Genomic DNA, 16,247 nt, shown 5'->3' with positions numbered 1-16,247 from the left:
TGACCAATGCCATGTCTTGAGTGTTGTCTAATTGTTCTACCATTTATCAAAGTAAGATTGAGATCACCAATTAAAGTACCTACTTTAATTAGGTAGCTTAGTCAAATCATACATAAAGCGTAGATAGTCAGCTTGACGTATTGTGTGTTACACTGCATCTATCGCCATCGGCCAAGCCGAGATAAACTTCATCCGCACTGCCTTGTAGTGGCTCCAGAACTAAGCCTTGAAATAAGCATATTTATTCTCACTAGCAGCTAGACTAGCTTATTGGTTCAGCGTGCTGGACATGATCTCTTGGCAAGACATTTATCATCTTTAATCATAACCCGCGCGGCCGATCATGTAATCCTTGGAAGACTATAGAGCTGAATGTTTGCATTTATCTTTAACTGGATACATTTCCAATGCCTTGGGCGACTGCTATCTCGACTTGGATATATCAAGATCCAGGACCCGTCGTCGCGCCTTTCTTCTCGACAACATAGCTCTCTAGTATCAATGACCATCAGCATTCTATCCTCATGGCAAGCCAAACACAAAAGTCGGAGGCTCTAGTGAGTGCTCCGGGTGTTGAGTTTAACGAAAGAGTCAGTATTTCTATTTGTGTCTTGTGTCAATCTAACAACCTATAGTCCCGCGGTGATTCACTTCCCAGGTCGCAAGAGGCATACGAGGTTGAGGGTAGTTTTGAGAGGGATCTTGACGTTACTCAAGATGATTTACTTGAAGCAAGGGAGATGGCAGCAACATTGTCTCTTGAAGATGTGCACAAAGTGAGAATGTTGGATCTCTTTACCAGACACACAAGAACTGACACGAATAGACGATGAGCAAGGTATACAAGCTTCACAAGAGAGACCCCAACTTTCCTCTCTCAGTTATTCAAAAGATTGAACATTTTCTAAGTATGTTAGCCCATACGAATTCAAACACCAAATACTCACACAATATAGACCAGGATGACATCTTGAAACATCCTGAGCGACATAAGGCACTCATACAAGAGATAAAGATCGAGGCAGCGTTGATTACGCACAACTCACCATACGCTGAAGTCCGTGCCGTGGTCGACAACCACGATGACCCAAGCATGCCCTGCTCCACGATACGCGCCTGGGTCATAGGTATCATCTTCTCCTGCGCTGTCTCTTTTATCAACAGCTTCTTTGAGATCCGCCAACCCATGATCGGCGTCGGTCTTGCGGTGCCGCAACTCCTAGCATACCCTTTTGGAAAGTTCCTCGAGAAGACTCTGCCCGATATTGGTTTCACTCTCTTCGGTGTGAGGCATAGTCTCAATCCTGGGAAGTTCACCAAGAAGGAACATATGCTGATTACTATCATGTCGAGTATCTCGATGGGAGCGCCTTATACGAATTACATTATCTGGATTCAGTATCTTCCGCAATACTTTAACCAACCCTATGCAATGAACATGGGATATCAGATCCTGCTTGGTCTTTCTTCCAAGTTTATCGGCTATGGACTTGCTGGGATTTGCAGACGCTTCCTCGTCTACCCTTCATACTGCCTATGGCCCACAACATTGGTCTGCATAGCTCTCAACACAGCACTCCACGACGAAGGAGATGTCCCTGTGCTTGGACCCTTCAAGAAGATCTGGGATATATCTCGCTTTAGGTTGTTCAGCCTAGCATTTGGCGCAATGTTTGCTTACTTCTGGCTACCGAATTATCTCTTTGCCGGTCTAAGTTGGTTCAGCTGGATGACTTGGGTATCCCCCAACAACCGCGACTTGGCCAACGTCACGGGCGGACATACTGGCCTGGGACTCAACCCCCTCCCAACGTTTGACTGGAACATAGTTACACTGGGCTGCGATCCTCTCATGGTGCCCTTCTTTACAACCTTCAATCTATTCTGCGGCGCGTTGCTAACATGCTTCGTCATATTGGGCGTTTACTACGGGAATGGCTACCATACTGCTTATCTCCCTATCAACTCGAATCGGGTGTTTGATCACTTTGGGGGGCTGTATAATGTATCTGCCATTATTGATGAGCGTGGTATATTTGATGCTAAAAAGTATGAAGCATACTCGCCTGCGTTTCTGTCAGCTGCGCATATAAGCTCGTACATGTTTTTGTTCTCTCTTTATACAGCTGCTTTTACCTATGGTGTGCTATATCACCACCGAACAATCGCCATTGGGTTCAAGGGGTTGGTCAACAGTTTCCGCCCGTCAAAGAAGGATGAGGTCGAGGATGGGCAAGTGTCGGATGCGCATAATCGTCTCATGAAGACATATCGCGAAGTCCCCGAGTGGTGGTATCTCGTCTGTCTCGCGATAGCCTTTATAGTAGGCATCGTCGGCGTTTCTCAATGGCCGACACATACCACACCAGCAGTCGTCCCTTTTGGTGTCATCTTGAGTCTGATATTTGTCGTCCCAGTTGGTATTATATCAGCCACCACAGGGATCGGCGTTTCACTCAACGTACTTTCCGAGTTTCTCGGCGGCGCCTTTGTCGAGGGAAACGCCATTGCCATGTGTTTCTTCAAAGCCTTTGGATACAGCACTTGTGCTCAAGCAGTCTACTTCAGCGCAGACCTGAAACTGGCACACTATCTAAAGATACCACCTCGGTTCACTTTTTGGGCACAGATGGTCCCAACGCTTGTATCGACACTTATATCTGTTGGTGTTTTGCAGTATCAGATACGCCTAGAAGGTGTGTGTACACAGGATGCTCCGTACCGCTTCATGTGTCCTGGTCTGAACAACTTCTTTGCTGCTGCTGTGCTTTGGGGGACTATTGGACCCAAAAAGCTGTTTGGCCCCGGGGGTCAATATGTCGAGGCCTTGGTAGGCTTTCCGGTTGGAGTGGTCGTCGTTCTTCTTTTTTGGTGGCTTGGGAAGAGGTACCCAAACATCAAGTTTATACGAAGCATCCACCCAGTTGTTTTTCTTGCGGGAGGTATGCTTTGGGCACCGTATAACCTTAGTTACATCTGGCCTGCTGTGCCGATTGGTTGGCTTTCCTGGATTTATATCAAGAAGCGATATCTCGCATTCTGGGCAAAGGTATGTCTTCTGGACAAGAGTTCGGTTCGAGTACTAATGTTCTTTCCAGTACAATTATATCCTCTCTGCCGCTTTCTCGGTAGGTATCGCCATATCGGCGCTGGTTATCTTCTTTGCTTTGCAATATCACGATATCAACCTTGACTGGTGGGGTAACAAGGTGCCATACGAGGGGTGTGATGGGACCCAGTCTTGCTTTCTCAAGACCCTCGCTGAGAATGAGTATTTTGGTCCTCGGATAGGAGACTTCAGTTAAAAATGATTCGGGTTAAGCACTATGAGACGTTGATCACTGAGATATTACATGGGACGGGATCCTTGCGTTTAAGAATAGACTGTAAAAGAGTATATGTTCTAATGATAAACCGGTATATTAAAGGTACAAAAAGCCATGGCTAAAGAAAATGGACCCTAGTAAAAATGCCAAAACGAATCTAATAACCGCATTCATATCCAGGTGGAGCGACACAATCTGGGTTGAAGCAAGACATATCATACCACCTCCACGCCGTATCATCTCCAGCATCACGAACCTGAGGTCCGTCGAGCAGCTTGCAGTAAGGCCTGTTATAATCAGACTCCTTGTAGCCGTAGACAACAGCCTTGCATCCCTTCTTCTGACCACAGCTCTCTCCACATGCCTCGACGCTGTCTGTATCACCGTTTCCGAGAACAGTGGCTTTCTTGCCCCTGTCAAGACCAGTGTTGCCGCACTTGTCGGGACTGGGGGGATTCTCGACGAGAGTGTAGCGGAAGCAAGTTGGCTTTGGGGGTGGGTAGCCTGATGTTGCCGATGATGTTCCCCATGTTGTCTTGGTTGACATGGTTGTTGGGACGGAGTATGGGTTGGATGTGATTGTGGATGATCCTGAGGTGGTTGTTGAGGTAACCTTGGTGCTTGTGGGTTGGGAAGCGGTAGTTGAAGGTGCAGAGGCAGTTGTGGAGGAAACACCTGAGCTTTGAGAGGTGTTTGCTGACTGAGAAGTTGAAGCGCTGGATGTTCCACTAGGTACTGAGTAAGGCACTGATGTAGATGCGCTTGCTCCGGTGGAAGTAGTTCCAGTGGGCTGTGTGGTAGAACCACCAGTCTGGCTGGAAGTTCCACCAGTATATGTCGAAGCACCAGTGGTGGACGATGCAGGTCCAGTTGGAGAACCTGAAGAGCTTCCAGAAGTTGTTGAAGTATCAGTCTGGGCAGTCGCAGATCCAGTTGCAGTCTGGGTCGTAGCGATCGAGGAACTACCGGAGTTTGTTGAAGAGCTTGGACCATAGGGAATAGAAGTAGTCTGTGAAGACTGTGTCATGGAAGTATCGCTTCCGGTGGTAGAACCAGAAGTGTTTGATCCTGTTGTCTGGGAAGTACCACTGCCGGTGGTCGTCGCCGATGTTTGGGTCTGAGTGTTTGTAGAGGTGAAAGTATCATATCCTGTCGTGGTGCTCGCTGTAGCCGAGCTGCTTTGAGTGTTGGTGGAAGCCGATCCGGTTGTGGTCTGGGTATTTCCAGTGTTTGTAGAGAGCGTGTTGGTATAAGCTGTTCCAGTCGTGGTATCGGCCTTGGTAGTGAGAGTGTTTTCAGTGCCGGTAGAGACAGTATTGGTAGAGAGTGTGTTGGTAGAGGCTGATCCAGTGGTGTCAGTCTTTGCGGTAAGAGTGCTTCCAGTGCTTGTAGAGAGCGTGTTAGTCTCTGTGGTACCAGATCCTGTAGCAGATGTGGTAGCAGTAGAAGACTGTTGGGTTGTGCTGGAAGCACCAGTTTGTGTTGAAGCAGTGTCAGTACGCTCAGTTGTGGTATAGCTTCCCTTGGTCATGCCAGAAGTGAACAAAGAAGATGTTGTGGAAGAGCCATTGGGTATGGTTGTGGTGCCTGAGGAAGCTGTCCCGGTAGAGAGACCGGTGGTTTTTGAAAGAGTGATGGAACTGCAGTCTGGGCCATAGCATGGTACAGAAGTAGTTTGAGTGTTTGCAGAAACGAGAGTGGTAGATGAACTGCCAGAGTTACAGTTCGGACCGTAGCATGGTATGCTACAAGATGGGCCGTAGCAAGAAACTGAACTAGTAGTCGAAACGAGAGTGTTAGAGCTACAGTCTGGACCATAGCAAAGTGTCGAGGCGGGCTTGGTGTTTGCAGAAACGAATGTGGATGTGCTACAGCCCGGGCCGTAGCATGGTATAACACAGTCTGGGCCATAACAAGGCACAGAAGTGACTATTGTAACTGAAGAAGTGACAGTGGTGGTCTTGGAAGAGAGTGACTGGGGTACCGGATAGGTAGAGATAGTGTAACTGGACGAGCGAGGCTTGCATGGGCCTGCTTGAACCCCAGTAACGCTGTAAGAGGTGATCAAAAGAACGAAGGACTTTGACCAGGCCATTTTGAAAGAAGTGAGTGAATGAATGAATGGCTGAACAAGAGAGTGATGATGAGCCAAAAGGACCCCGGTCTCATGAACCATATATACTATTTCTTTCTTTCTATCAAACAACCACGACTCTTTCTTTCTCACTTACACCATATGATCGAATGACTTACATCACACACACACACTTCTAGAACAAAAAAAAAGTCCACCATTTCATCGCCTTTGACCAAATCCGGCGTCCTCTCAGCGCCCCAGACGTTGGATTCAAACGGCCCTCCCCAATGAGAAACGTCATGACCCCTGACGCTAAGTCTATCCTAAGTATGATCTTCTTTTCTGTTTCAAAACGGTCTGCCCTAAACGCCACGGATCTGTTTTCTGGTGGCGTCAAGTCCTTTAACCGTCTCAGCAGAAGACAAGAAAGAGAAAACAAAACGGTGGCTTTAAGCTTTTCCAACGGGAACCATGACGCTCATTGGTAAAGTCGGTCAGAATAATAATCTAGTGGTCCATGATGAAAGAGCGGTGCCTGGTTCCTGGTTCCTGGGATTGCCGTTGCAACCGTGCAAGAAAAGAGGCGGGCGCCACTGGGATGATAACTTTGTTTCCACTTGGGGCTGGTTTTGTTTGGTCTGATGATACTTGGTTGCCTCTATGGACCTTTGTTAGGCAGTTTAGGTAGTTTAGAGCGTCACACGATGGCTGTAGACTTGGAGGTGAGTGATGGTCATGACAAGATAGCCGAACATCGTCGGACATGGATGTATACATGAATCATGTACGTGCAGCTGTCACTCGGGACCTGTATCTACATTGCATGATAGTGCATATTCTGGCAGGCCGGGTTGTTGATGCTGTATCGTCGAGATCTTGTGTTCCTGTCGATCGGTCCATGAGAGAAGGAGGTTGCATCTTGTTGGTCTGCTTCCCAAGTCAACAAAGGAACAGCCCCATCCAACTCCCATTGATAGCAGTTCAATAGCAGACTAATAATGACTCTAAACACACAATACGTGCTCTAGCAACCTACCATTCTGATTTCTAATGGTGTCCTTGAAAAGTTGACTAGTGTCTAAGGTGCCTTTCTTCCTCATCCCATCTTACCCACAGACTGCCGTGACATCCTCCCCTCCGCATGCAAGACTACTTTAGTTTATGCAAGGCACAGACTGAAGGCGGTAAAAGGCAATAGTATGCCTTAGTTGCGATCTGCTATTGCTGACTTTGGACTATCACAGACTTGTGTAGCTGTGATCGAGGCTAGTTTCCGTCCCGACGATCCTGAGGTTTGCCAAATGACTCACAGACATTTAATTTATACGTTTCTTATTTGTCAGTTGCTTTGACAGGAATGTTGCATGCTTTAAGCGTGTTCTTAGTAGCCGAACTGGTGGAGGGTGGTCGATTGTTAACATAATGTTGGTGTGGGATGGATATTGTTATGTCACTACCCAATAATAGTAGCACCGTCGTACCTTGGCGATAGATACTCACAAAGAAACTTGTTTTAACTCGGCTTTGAATAAATGGTACATTTTTAACTCAACCTATCGAGGTGGTGCAAGCTGTCGTCAACGACGGTCTTCACTGTGGTTTGTACTTTCGCCTATCATTCATAACAAGCAGTCTTACTTAGACAGTCAATGCGCTAAAGATTATTCAATATCTTTTTGGAAAGATCTAAACAATTCTGTATTCTTGACTGTATACCCACTTGTCATGGACATTTGCATATGATGTTTGACCAACATGACTATCATTATTGAAGGTGAAGTGGATGATTTCAGACCCCTATAGACACTGGATGAGAAATAAAACATGGCCATTTAAAGGTGTTGTATAGCCTAGAAAGGAAAGCATCTATTTGTTTGACACACATTTTGCTTAAGCAACGTGGATTGTTGAAACTGAGCCCTTGAACCCAGCCAACACAGGCCTGAGGCTATACTAGCCGCATGATTTAATCCAAGTCAACCCGCATCTAACAAAGGCCTTTCTACATCTTTCGTTTAGTCAACTAGATGGTGTCTGCAGGGTTGCCAATTGAGTTAACGTTTACAATGTATCTGTCTAGGGTAGCCAATAGCGTAAAGATATCACGAATAAGCATTAAGCATACACTCATAGTAATCTCTGAACCTTAATTGTCATGTGATTCGGGTTTCAGATTGATGCATCCGTATGATATGATACCCTCGAAGGAGGAATGATACGCGGGGGTTTCATCTCGGGTTACGAGTGCATGAACTCGATGTAGGATCTGAAACTTGAGTACAAATACCGGCATCTTGGAAACCACCAGGAACAGGGCAACATCCGATCTGGTTTCAATATGTGGTTCTCTTATTGATGCCCCTTTGAAGAATCAGATCGAAGACTGTGTGTTCAGATGGCCATAAAAGCAGGTGAGCTATATAAAAACAGGTAATAAGAGAAGATTAGACAAAAATACCGATAAGTTCTTAGGCTACATATCCACTGAAGCTGGTCTACTATTTTCATCAGTCACTGAATCAGTACTGTACCGGTTTTTGTGCAACCCACTTGACAAGGTTACATGATCTACAGATGTCAACTGTACAGTGTGACACAGACACATACTGACAGAAGCATCGCTCTAGAAACTAGCAGAAAGAATCTGCCAAGCTGAACAACCGCAAACGTCAAAGGAAGATCAAATGGTGGACACTGACAGGTCGATCACTCGTATATGGTCCATAGTGGCGGGTGATTCACAACCAATGCGTCAACATTGGAAATCTTAATCTCTCACATGAAAAAAAAATAGTAAAAATTCTCTGAAAAATACCGCGCGTCAAGGCTTGGGTTTGTTTCTCCCAAGGGATATTCAGAGGGTTGAATGGTCTTTAGTAACATGATTCGTTGAGATTCTCCAATTCTGAAACTGAGGATCGGTTAAAAGTCAAGGGGTGGAGACTCGGCATACGAAAGGGCTAATGGACGGACAAGAGAAGGATCCGAATAGTGTCTTGTTGTGAATAGAGTTATGTCTTGGTTAATGGGATGCTTGGCCATTGAATCAGTTACCCTGATTTGACTGTCTTGACATGACACAGTTTCACTTGGCCTTGTCATGTTTGACGCAAACAATACAATTTATAAGGAATGAGGAATTTGTGACAAAGTGAAACAAAGGATGAGCTAATAGAAACAAATAGAGTGATGCCATTACATAGCATCATCAATCAACAGCAGAGTTGGGCCTCAACCAATATATTAAGTTCTACTGTAATAAACTGTCAATCATGCAACTAGTCAACAGCACGTACTTGACCGATATTCAGGGACCATCCCATCAAGCGACCCCAGATCCAGCCTCAGCCCAACGTTACATGTGTAGTGAGGAGGCTCAACTTGGATTAGAGCTCGGGATGACCTAGGCTAGACCAGACTAGACTAGAGATGACTGCTGTATCCGTAGGTCCATGTGACATGGAAACAAAAAGCTAACCTAGACTGGCCAGGATAGAGAGTAAAATTAGAAATTGATTGTGGCGCGCGCTGTGATCTACAGTTACCATAACTCGTGATTTTCTCCAGTGGTCGGTCTATTGGCAAAAGGGAATGCCAATGGCAATAATGTCCAACTAGCACTGCTACTGCACCAACTTGGATGGATCATGCCAAGCGGAAAAGTGACATCCAGGCGGGTCTTTTTAGGACTGAACCGTTGGTGAATGGAAAAGAACAGACTGAAAGTGAAAGAGATATGGGGAATTTTACTGACTAGCAGTGGGGGAAATAAGATGAAGTTGTTCTGTGCTCGACTCTACTAACAGTTGTCCACCAAGATAGTATGGCGCTCTGATAGTGCATTGTTCTGCCAAGACAACCAAGTAATTTGACGTCCAGTCGGTATACGAAGGGACCCAAGGGATTGGTCAAGTTCCTAGTGACATAGGCCAAGAGTTGATCATCTCGTGTTTGGTTTCTTGTCTCTATGGAGATGGTCAACTCAAAGAGTCAAAGCTGAGATTGATGTACATACGAACTCGGGACTCCCTTGATGCGTGATACAAACCCAAGACCCTGGGATCTATCTAAAGGGATGGATGAGATTGTCTTGCAGCAACGCAACATGAACACCAGCCCAAAAGTAGCCCAGCTTTCAGGGGTCCAGCCCAGACTAGGCCAAGATAGTGCCGAGATGGTCTGCGCCCCTCGTCTCCTCCGTCTGTCTTTGCCTCTCAATCAGGCCCCCCTGGTCTTCCCCATTTCCCTTATCAGAATTGCCCGTAAGCCATCGGCAAACGTGCCGAGAAACTTCGTCTCTGGACATTGGAGCTATTTTTACGAAAAGATTGACCAACATTGCTACTCAAGGCTGGTAAGTTTCGTATTTTTTGCCATGCTCTGGAATTCCCTCTCCCTTGACTCAAGTAGGGTCAGTACGAAACCAGTTGACGAATTCAAGACGGTGCGTGTCAGAAGAGGGTGATCGTCAGGAACTCCTCGTCTCTGACTGGCTGGCTTCTGCATGAGGTAGGGGGTTTCACAATGGAGACTCGTCATGAGATGTTTGGAAACTCTACGGATATCGTTACTGTGAATCTGCAACTGACAATAATAATACATATTCAACATGATCTGGCATGTAATAATTTGCTATACGAAAGGCGAGAGAAAAAAGACGTCATGGCTTAGCACGGTTCGTCTAGACATTATCCACATTGCCACACTTTTCAGCAGATCATCACGGATTATTAACAGAATCCGATTGTTATTCGACATGGGTTTGAGTTCTGAATGACCATGAAGCCAAGAAGCTAAGATTGTCTGTACGAATTCGTATCTAGTCCAGTGACTACCAGCCCAAGCGACTGATAGCCAAGCTCAACATATCATTTCGCCAATACGCTTACACGGAAGCAATGTGCCTGTACTATGTACAGTTCTGTCAGTCAGTAATAACACAGAGTAAAGTTTAGGGGAGTTGTGTAACTCTGTGCCAGCCACTGACAGCGACAAGTGGCTTAACCATAAACTGTCAGCTTTCAACAGTACGTACCTTTGTCAGACCATCAGCCATCTGATGCTTTTCCCTCTTTTTCTGAGTCTTGTTCGAAACCGGAATGTCTCTCGATTCTCTCTTCTCATGACATGACAGGGGGCTTACCCTTGGCCCTTCTTGGCGGGAGGGCCCTTACAAGGGTCAGGGTCAAGGTCCAGGTCAGGCCAGGGGCAGGGGTTGAAGAGATCCACAAGATCGAAGCGCCTTCAGACTCTCTAGTCTTGCCTAGTCTTGTCTTGTCTCAAGACGCCGAGACCAAAGGCGTTTACCATTAAAACATTGACTCTTCCCTCATTTTCTTTCCGAGCTTTGTAATTATATCTATCTATTTGTCTATCATCACTCATACGCTTTTAATACTCATCTTCCGTTTTCTTTAAAACACTCTCATTTCAGATATTGAATCACGATCGCTCAAGAGGAATACACACAACTATCACTCATACAAGTCGCTGTCTCTCTCGCTCAGACACTGCTCGACCATAGCTCGAATATACAAGCAACACATACACAATACACACAGACACAACAGCAGCAATGCTCTCAAAAGCTTTCACTACTGCCGCCATGGCTTTGGCCTGCGCTGGCATGGTTTCCGCACAAACATTTACTGACTGCAACCCATTGAAGAAGAGTAAGTCAACGTTCCATCTCATAACATCGATGCATACTAACACTTTATAGCTTGCCCTGCCGACCCAGCTTTTGGAGACACCAAGGTTGAGTGTGACTTTGCCAAGGGCGAGTGCAGTGCTTTCCACAACATGATTGCCACAGAACTCAAGTACACCGAGCAAGGTGCTCTTTTCCGCATCAACAAGGAGACCGAGGCTCCCACAATCCGATCAGACAACTACCTCTTCTTCGGCCGTGTCGACGTTGTCGTCCAGGCTGCCAAGGGTCAGGGTATTGTCACCAGCGCCGTTCTTCAGTCTGATGACCTCGATGAGGTCGACTGGGAGTGGGTTGGAGGTGATGATGCTCAGGTCCAGTCCAACTACTTTAGCAAAGGTGATACTTCCACCTACGACCGTGCCCAGTACCATCCCGTCTCTGCTCCCCTGAGCACTACTCACAAGTACTCTGTTGAGTGGACATCCACCAAGATTGACTGGCTCATTGACGACGTCGTTGTCCGAACCCTCAACGCTGCCGATGCCAAGGGCGCCGCTGGTTTCCCCCAGACTCCCATGCAGGTCAAGATGGGTACTTGGGTCGCCGGTGGCAAGAACAGCAACGAGGGAACTCGAGAGTGGGCTGGCGGATACACCGACTTCAAACAGGCTCCCTTTGATGCTTACTACCGCAGCGTCACCATTGTCGACTACGCTGGAAAGGACGCCCCTGGCCAGAACCCTGGTGCCAAGGAGTACCTCTGGACCGACAAGTCTGGTGACTGGGAGAGCATCGATGTCAAGAAGACTCTGTCTGATACCGAGACCAGCGCCAGCACCACTGTTACCAAGGCTACCAAGACTGCCGAGCCTACTAAGACCAAGACTGCTGAGCACACCTCCACTGTTGAGGAGACTACCAGCGCTGTCGTGACCAAGACCAAGACCGCCGAGCACGAGTCCAAGACTCATGAGACTCAGACTGAGTCTGCCAAGGAGACCAAGACCACCGAGGCTGCTACCACCTTCTCCACTGCCACTGCTGTCGCCAGCACCACTGTTGTTTCTGATGAGGCCGCTGCCACATCCACTGGAGGTGCCAGCTCTGGCCCTGACTCTGGTGTCAACTCTGGTGCCGCTGTTGACCGTGGCAGTTCCTCAGACTCTGCTGATAGTGCTCCCAGCGACACTCCCGTCGCTGTCAACTCTGGCTCTCGCATGGCCGGCAGCTTGATCACTGCTTTTGCAGGTCTCATGCTTGCTCAGATCATCATCTAAACAAGTTCACTTGTTAGATTTCACAACACTTGGAGGAGTCCGGAGAGCAGACCACACCCTTACTTCGAGTCGATCCTTACAATGCTTGCCAAGGCAACCCAAAAGCCTCTTCGTATCACTCAGGGTGACAACAAAAAGAGACGGGCCATAAACATTAAAAAAAAAACGCTAGAGGGAAACCATGGAAGAGGGCTCTTGGCAAGCAAACATTACACGTTTTTCACAACAAACCTAACGTTTTTTTAATGAGGACCTGCTTCTCTTGTGTCCACAGCTTCCTAACCCAGAACTTCCTTGGCTACAGGCCGAGGGAATTGGGTTTGGCTGTTTGCGGACAATGACGGGATGAGAGTTTTTATTTCTACATGAGAAGAGAGAAAGAGTTTCTACTAGAGATGGACATGACTGAATTGATGTCGACAGATGGAAAGAGACTATGTATGGCTTGGATGAATTACTACTACTACAACTACTTTTCAGCATTGGGATTTGAGATTTTATGCGCACGATACCTATTTTTCAGCAGATATTAGAAGGATTTTTCAGAAAGAATGAAAACAAAAAGCAATGGATTTGCTCAACACAATCTTATTTACTTGGCTCTTTCTTGGTGAAGTTTGTTTTTTGATGCCCAAGTACTTGGCTCATTTCCTACGAGGCTAGGCGTTCGCTAGAAAAGATGCCCGCATGCGGCGAAGGAGCTCAGATGCAAGGGCAGTTCAATGAGGAAGGATCGTCGGCAAGGGAGGATGTAGCGCTGAGGGTCAAATATTGGCAATGAGTTGAAAGAGATAAGACTATTGATGAATGGTACCAAGAGTACGTTGTACGTATGGTACTGTGACCGAAGGGGCTGATCTCGTAAGAGGGAGATGAAGAGTCTTGGCCTGAAAAGACGTAAATAGTTAAGCTCGTGATAGCGGTGTCTTTGGTGGTGAGACGTGGCTTTTATTGTTTGCTAAATTGAGTCTCTCAGGGCTGTCGATTGAGTTTGGCCATGAGATATCAGTGCGAGCCGAGGCTTGTTAGTACAACATAAGCAAAAAGAGGTTCTCACTTATCAAGGATCATCTTGATAAGCACGTTATCTTGAGTTGCTTCTTCGTCCGTGTGTGTGTGGAGCGGATATGCAGGTACACAAAGGTTATCACCCTCCATGATCAAGCCTGTCCCTGCTTGTACCGAGTCAGTTAAAGTTAGTATTGGCTGCAGTGGCTAGGGTGCAGGTGTCATGTGTAGTGGCTTGAACGCGTTGGCAGGATAACAGTGCCCGATCTCATCGTACTATGCACTCTGCTATCCGTAAACTCGAACGATATCTTTTGGGAAGAAATAAACCTGCGACTAAATACCGAAACTGTAGCAAGACTGGCAAACAATAGCAATTCCTACCCTAAATGATAACTGCCCGTGTCGCTAAGGTCAAAGCACGTCTATACCGGGCTAAACTATAAGAGTTGACCACATATAATATGCCTTTTCGAGATAGTGTGGTATTTCTTTATAGAATCCCAAATATCAACATCTACCTACCCGGAGGGGAGTATGTAGAGACACTCCACTGAGAAAGAGGACTTACAAAAGGCTGTCCGAGTAATCTCAACAAGTAACAACACGTATCTTCCAACTCGTGTCACAGACGGTTTAAATTCTCTGGTTGAAGATTCAGGAAGTTCTTACAAGTCGGACTTGGACATCGAATGTCACCATTCTGACCATCACTTGATACAGACAGAAAGTGGGGTCAATTTATCTGCAAAGAGTCATATTCTACAACACCAAATCACCAACTACACAGACAGCAACACTCAGCTATATCTACTTCTCATTTGAAGAAAACATCAGTATCTAAATTGAATTACGAAAGTAAACAAAAAGATATCAAAATGCCATCTCGACCTCCCCCATTTCTTCTCCCCAGCTCGACTTCCTGTCGAGTTCTCGACCGCTTCAGCGACTTACCCGAGAACACACAAGTAGAAGAGGACGACGAGGGTAAAATTCCATTCTGGCCACTTCTCGATCATCTCATAAGTACTCCAGTGTCGAGTATCACGCAACTCATAGACCGGCTACAGACAATTGCCGCAAACGCAGAGACTTGTCAAGATGGAGACTATGCCTTTCTGAAAAAATTCCTACAGGACCGAGATGAATTCAATATCCTTAACTTTACATGGCCCAAGATCCGAGACATTGCACTCGATCTTCCGCTTTATTTCCCCAGTGGACAACTTGAGCTTCTTCGAGCAGACTCTCCGCTCTGTTTGAGTCGTGGCCAGGTCGCTTGTCTTGTGGCCCATCAGTTTCTTTGTTCTTCAGTACCTCAAAGGAATGATGATGGTTACCAGGATCTAGGCATCTGGTACTCATCAGAGCAGAGGCATCCCATTGCAGTGCGGATGTACTTAGAAGCTCTGTTTACATACTTTGAGGGTCTACCCACAGCAAAGGATCTACTAGATGATCACCAAGCTGGATCAGATAATCTTGTCTCGTACGAGATTCACCAAAGCAGTCAAGTGTCTTTAACAAATGCTAGACTGGGACCCGTACAAATCAAATACACAGATATCCACACGTCAGATACTCATCACCCTCATGTCCAAGGAAAAGGAGGTGCTGTCGTGGTCTCATCTAACAAGGTCATTGGATTCGGCCAGTCAGCTACTCAGGAGGAAATATTCGTTGGCATCGCCCCTGAGGCATACCCTGTTGTTCTAGTAGCACCTCATCTGGCGGACGATGCAGTCATCACCGTTTCAGGTGCGAGAGCAATGGTGGATGTCAAAGGTCAACGACGCAATATCGAGTGGGAGGTTCATCCCACATCATCTCCGGATAATGACCAGAAATCTTGGCAAGGAGGACGTCTGGTCTTTATGGATGCACTAGAGATGGACATGGTAGAACGCTCATCGAGTGACGACCTACCTGATTTATACCCCGAGAACATTGACCGTGAAATCAACAAGGCAACAAATGGGTTCACTTCCTACGAAGGTGATTCTGTATTCACTGGTCTTTGGGGTTGTGGTGCTTTTGGTGGTGACCCAGGGGTGAAGCTGATGGTTCTATGGCTTGCAGCAGGGGCGTCAAATATCAAGCTCAATGTAGTGCTTGGGCCTGGAGAACATCATCTTGGAAAGGGGTTCGAGGAGGTAGTCAAGGTTTGTAATGGTCTGACTGCGAATGACGTGCGAGAGATGTTGTCGAGAGTACCTAAAGAGTTACGACGTGAAGGGATCTTGGAGTGGATTGCGGAAGAAGCTTCAAGGGTTTCTCATCAGACGATATGACTGAAGGATCGTGGATCGGAAGCGACTACACTTTAATTGGCATGTCACCAGGAGTTAGTAAGTGGGCTGTCGGCGTCTATTCCCAGTTGTCGACGACATTGCGGTATCGGATCGGGTTGTGGGAGTTGTCCCTAAGTACAACGTTTGTCAGCCTCGATATCGAAAGATAATCTGATTGATTAAAATACGCGCCCGACGAGTATACGCGTATCCGTGCATTGATCATTACCTGAGACCCTGGTGATGTGTGGAGTCAAAGTAGACAAAGATCAAGTTTGAATGTAGACTTGTGTTTCATATGTCAGAAGACGTGCTACCTCGGGATGAAGAGTTTGTATTGAATACAACGTAAACAAAATTACTTCTCGAATGATTGATGTACAGAATGTCATATGTCTCTGCTTGACTCTTACTCGTAGACTTGATTTGACTTGTATGTCACTGCTATAGACTAATTTAATTAAGCTTATTTTTAACTCCATCGTAAACAAGAGCCAATATCTCGTCAAGCTTTATCGAGAGAAATGATGATCTCTGTCAGATTCTGATAATTTCCTATCCAGGTATCTTCAGTAGTTTCTACCCCATCATGTTCTCCGGTAGTTCCGCTCCGCT

The 16,247-nt window shown here is 46.5% G+C and overlaps 5 protein-coding genes across 5 annotated transcripts; 4 read left to right on the top strand and 1 right to left on the bottom strand.

The window, feature by feature from the left end:
* Nucleotides 1–524: 524 nt before the first annotated feature.
* FGSG_09287 (uncharacterized protein) lies at nt 525–3,305 on the top strand (the record flags this gene model as incomplete). Its single annotated transcript, XM_011330176.1, has 5 exons — nt 525–557; nt 636–776; nt 827–908; nt 957–3,049; nt 3,099–3,305. The coding sequence occupies 5 exons, from the start codon at nt 525–527 to the stop codon at nt 3,303–3,305; spliced, it is 2,556 nt and encodes an 851-aa protein (XP_011328478.1).
* Nucleotides 3,306–3,483: 178 nt separating this feature from the next.
* FGSG_09288 (uncharacterized protein) lies at nt 3,484–3,873 on the bottom strand (the record flags this gene model as incomplete). Its single annotated transcript, XM_011330175.1, has 1 exon — nt 3,484–3,873. The coding sequence occupies one exon, from the start codon at nt 3,871–3,873 to the stop codon at nt 3,484–3,486; it is 390 nt and encodes a 129-aa protein (XP_011328477.1).
* Nucleotides 3,874–9,577: 5,704 nt separating this feature from the next.
* On the top strand, nt 9,578–10,358 carry FGSG_13545 (uncharacterized protein; the record flags this gene model as incomplete). The annotated part of the gene is made up of 2 exons (XM_011330174.1): nt 9,578–9,757; nt 10,227–10,358. The coding sequence occupies 2 exons, from the start codon at nt 9,578–9,580 to the stop codon at nt 10,356–10,358; spliced, it is 312 nt and encodes a 103-aa protein (XP_011328476.1).
* A 650-nt stretch (nt 10,359–11,008) lies between these two features.
* On the top strand, nt 11,009–12,333 carry FGSG_09289 (uncharacterized protein; the record flags this gene model as incomplete). The annotated part of the gene is made up of 2 exons (XM_011330173.1): nt 11,009–11,075; nt 11,126–12,333. The coding sequence occupies 2 exons, from the start codon at nt 11,009–11,011 to the stop codon at nt 12,331–12,333; spliced, it is 1,275 nt and encodes a 424-aa protein (XP_011328475.1).
* Nucleotides 12,334–14,219: 1,886 nt separating this feature from the next.
* On the top strand, nt 14,220–15,959 carry FGSG_09290 (uncharacterized protein; the record flags this gene model as incomplete). Its single annotated transcript, XM_011330172.1, has 3 exons — nt 14,220–15,503; nt 15,684–15,689; nt 15,918–15,959. 3 exons carry the CDS (start codon nt 14,220–14,222, stop codon nt 15,957–15,959), a joined length of 1,332 nt encoding a protein of 443 aa, XP_011328474.1.
* Nucleotides 15,960–16,247: the final 288 nt, after the last annotated feature.

Source organism: Fusarium graminearum, chromosome 4, assembly GCF_000240135.3.
Source record: "Fusarium graminearum PH-1 chromosome 4, whole genome shotgun sequence".
Classification (NCBI taxonomy): Eukaryota; Fungi; Ascomycota; class Sordariomycetes; order Hypocreales; family Nectriaceae; genus Fusarium; species Fusarium graminearum.
Note: the sequence above shows the minus strand (reverse complement) of the source record. Positions and strands in the feature narration are given on the sequence as shown.